The 3,603-nt window shown below is 41.9% G+C and overlaps 1 protein-coding gene across 1 annotated transcript; it reads left to right on the plus strand.

Moving 5' to 3' along the window:
• Positions 1 to 1,372: 1,372 nt before the first annotated feature.
• LOC129762384 (26S proteasome regulatory subunit 8) lies at positions 1,373 to 2,990 on the plus strand. The gene is made up of 3 exons (XM_055760610.1): positions 1,373 to 1,532; positions 1,632 to 2,320; positions 2,377 to 2,990. The coding sequence occupies exons 1-3, from the start codon at positions 1,515 to 1,517 to the stop codon at positions 2,879 to 2,881; spliced, it is 1,212 nt and encodes a 403-aa protein (XP_055616585.1). The 5' UTR covers positions 1,373 to 1,514; the 3' UTR covers positions 2,882 to 2,990.
• The last annotated feature ends 613 nt before the right edge of the window (positions 2,991 to 3,603 follow it).

Raw genomic sequence — 3,603 nt, forward strand, 5'->3', positions numbered from 1 at the left:
TTTGATGAACATCCTTTTACGTTTGATATGATGCCTAGGACTACCAAAATATGTGAACGGAAGAATTGTCAAACGATCATTGTACTTTACATTCCCCTCTGAAATTATTGCACATTTCATGTTTACGTAGTTCTCAACCGCGAAAGTTCATTCACCTCTAGTATTTGATGACGATTTTCCCAGGCTTCTCAGCTTTAAAGGACGTTTTAGGGAAACATGTTCCGGTCTGCACAACGACAAGTGAGTACAAAAATACTCAACACCAAAAATACTCCCGACTTGCATGTTTTGACAAAGCGGATTCCCCCAGGCTCTTTGATTTTGAAGTCCGTTTTGGGGAAACACAACTCGGCGGGAACAAAAATACAACTGACTTGCATGTATATTTGCAAAGCGGATTCCCCCAGGCACATTAATTTTGAAGTCCGTGTTAGGGAAACACAACTCAGTGGGAAAAAATACCCCCGACTTGCATGTTTTGACAAAGCGGATTCCCCCAGGCTCTTTGATTTTGAAGTCCGTGTTGGGGAAACACAACTCGGCGGGAACAAAAATACAACTGACTTGCATGTATATTTGCAAAGCGGATTTCCTCAGGTACATTGATTTTAAAGTCTGTGTTGGGAAAACTGTAAATCGGGCCAATCAAAACTTGGCAGTAAGGGCGTTTAAACAACGCTTGACATTTTACAGTTATTCAATTGTTCATCTCATGAAAAATAATACTTTATTAATTGTGATAGACGCGTAGAAATATTTCCTATCTATTGATGCGAACAGCTTTTCGATCTGTTAAAAACTGTTCGAGTTATAAGCATTCGAAATACGGGTAGGGTTAGCACACAAATCGGCAAAACAAATGTATGGGAAAAAAGGAAGTTCTTCCAGTTTTCATGAATTTAGACCGTTTAGAGATTAGCGAATTGTAATGTATAGCATTTCAAACAAATTTTAGAGAATTTCCGATTCGATTGGTATGCAAATCATGAGAATTCGTTCATAATGAAAATAGTTATTAACGTTAACTTTATTTCATAAAAACGTGACTAGTTTTCTGATTTGGTACCCTCCCTGAAAGACGTAGTTCTACGTAAAAACAAACCCATTTACATACAAATAGCATATTAAAAACGATTCTCTTATTATTTGCAACCACGTGCAACTTCTAGTTTCTTTTTTAAAGTAATTAATAAAGTTCATGTACGTTACCTGATTGTTTCAAATAGAAATGTCGAGAATTTAATTTTGATATGGTATTTGTACCATCTATGGAAAAAAAGCACTCAGTGTATGAATTCACCGTCCGAAATATTTCATCTGTGTCAGTGAACAGTTCGATATCTGCATTACCAACACAAAAAATAAGGCAGCAAATTGTATGACGTTTCATTACGAATCGCCGATGAGCTTGCAACAATTGAATACCGACCAGAGAACAACAACGTCAAGGAAAAGCAATTTTTGCGTGATTTTTCGCTCATTTTGTTGAATATCAACAAAAATAATTCAACAAAATGACACAAGCATCTAAGGTGAGTTGAAATTTTCTAAAAGTTGTCTGAATCTGAGTAATCTCGAAACAAAACACTAAGGGCCAACCTTTATTATGAATATGTTGTGTTGTTCCACAGATGGAGGTGGATTCTCCCAAAGGGGAAGGCTTCCGGTCGTACTACATCCAGAAGATCGAAGAGCTCCAGCTGATCGTCGCGGAGAAAAATCAAAATCTCCGCCGTCTGCAGGCTCAACGTAACGAGCTCAATGCAAAAGTGCGCATGCTGCGGGAGGAGTTGCAGCTCCTCCAGGAGCAGGGCAGCTACGTGGGGGAGGTGGTGAAGCCAATGGACAAAAAGAAGGTCCTCGTCAAGGTGCACCCGGAGGGAAAGTTTGTGGTCGATATTGACAAAAACATCGACATCAACGATGTCACACCGAACTGCCGTGTGGCGCTCCGAAACGAGAGCTACACTCTGCACAAGATTTTGCCGAACAAGGTCGACCCGCTGGTGTCCCTCATGATGGTCGAGAAGGTACCCGATTCGACATACGAAATGGTTGGTGGGCTCGATAAGCAAATCAAGGAGATTAAAGAGGTTATTGAGTTGCCCGTGAAGCATCCGGAACTGTTTGATGCGTTGGGCATTGCCCAGCCGAAGGGAGTGCTTCTGTACGGACCTCCGGGAACAGGAAAGACACTTCTTGCGAGAGCAGTCGCTCACCACACCGAGTGCACATTCATTCGTGTTTCCGGTTCTGAGTTGGTGCAGAAATTCATTGGTGAAGGTTCCCGTATGGTGCGAGAATTGTTCGTCATGGCAAGGTAAGAGTAGGGTTTGATCAAAACCGATTTTTCACTGACTAACTTTTGTTTTCCAGAGAACACGCTCCTTCCATCATCTTCATGGATGAAATCGATTCGATCGGATCGTCCCGTATTGAAAGCGGAAGCGGTGGCGACAGCGAGGTGCAGCGCACCATGTTGGAACTGTTGAACCAGTTGGATGGATTTGAGGCAACCAAGAACATCAAAGTCATTATGGCGACCAATCGGATCGATATTCTGGACCCTGCCTTGCTGCGCCCCGGTCGCATCGATCGTAAAATCGAATTTCCGCCACCAAACGAGGAGGCTCGGTTGGACATTCTGAAGATTCACTCGCGCAAAATGAATCTGACGCGTGGTATTAATCTGCGTAAGATCGCCGAACTGATGCCGGGTGCATCCGGTGCCGAGGTGAAGGGTGTGTGCACCGAAGCGGGAATGTATGCACTGCGAGAGCGTCGTGTTCATGTGACCCAGGAAGACTTCGAGATGGCCGTCGCGAAGGTCATGCAGAAGGACTCGGAGAAGAACATGTCGATTAAGAAACTGTGGAAGTAAATTGTGGTGTGTGTAATGGGATTAATCTTCTGAAGTATAAGAACATTTCTTGCGAGTATCAATGCATCAAATTAGTAATAAAATGTATAACAAAACAAATTGAAAACAATTTGTTTAGATCGATTTCACTCCGTTTCTGAATTTCCACCGTAGAATTAAAGATCTCCGATGAATCGATTAATCGGATACTTGGTACAGAAATCGAATATTAATCGAAAGAATAATACTGCGCAACCAGGGTGGTCCTATGCGACCATCTTTTTGTGGCCAGCATAGAAAATCGTGAGCTTGGAAATCATAACCTGATATTAAAAACGAAGTGCTCTGCGCGATCCTGCAGCAGTGATTTTAATTGCAAATCACCAAGAAAGCTTCCGGATGGGTATCCAAACATCGCTTGCCTAAGGAAACACTCCAATGTAATAAAATATTAGCATATATGACTCCAAACAGTAAACAATACGTGAGCCTCCCAAGTGCGAGCCCTGCTATATGCTACCTATGCTCAAATTGCATTGGTTTTTTTTTCCAATTCATTTATTTGTAAGGCTCAATCGCATGAGCTTTGCGGAGCCACTAATTCATGATTTGTTTTTACAGAATTTCAACTTAAATCTATGTTTAGTAGGTTTCGACCGATTACTCGCGGTTTACTCGAGGTTAGAGGGGCAACAATTTTTGTGGGATGGATCAGGTTAGGGATATGGATATGAGGTATCGTT

This window comes from Toxorhynchites rutilus, chromosome 1 (assembly GCF_029784135.1).
Source record: "Toxorhynchites rutilus septentrionalis strain SRP chromosome 1, ASM2978413v1, whole genome shotgun sequence".
Taxonomy (NCBI): Eukaryota; Metazoa; Arthropoda; class Insecta; order Diptera; family Culicidae; genus Toxorhynchites; species Toxorhynchites rutilus.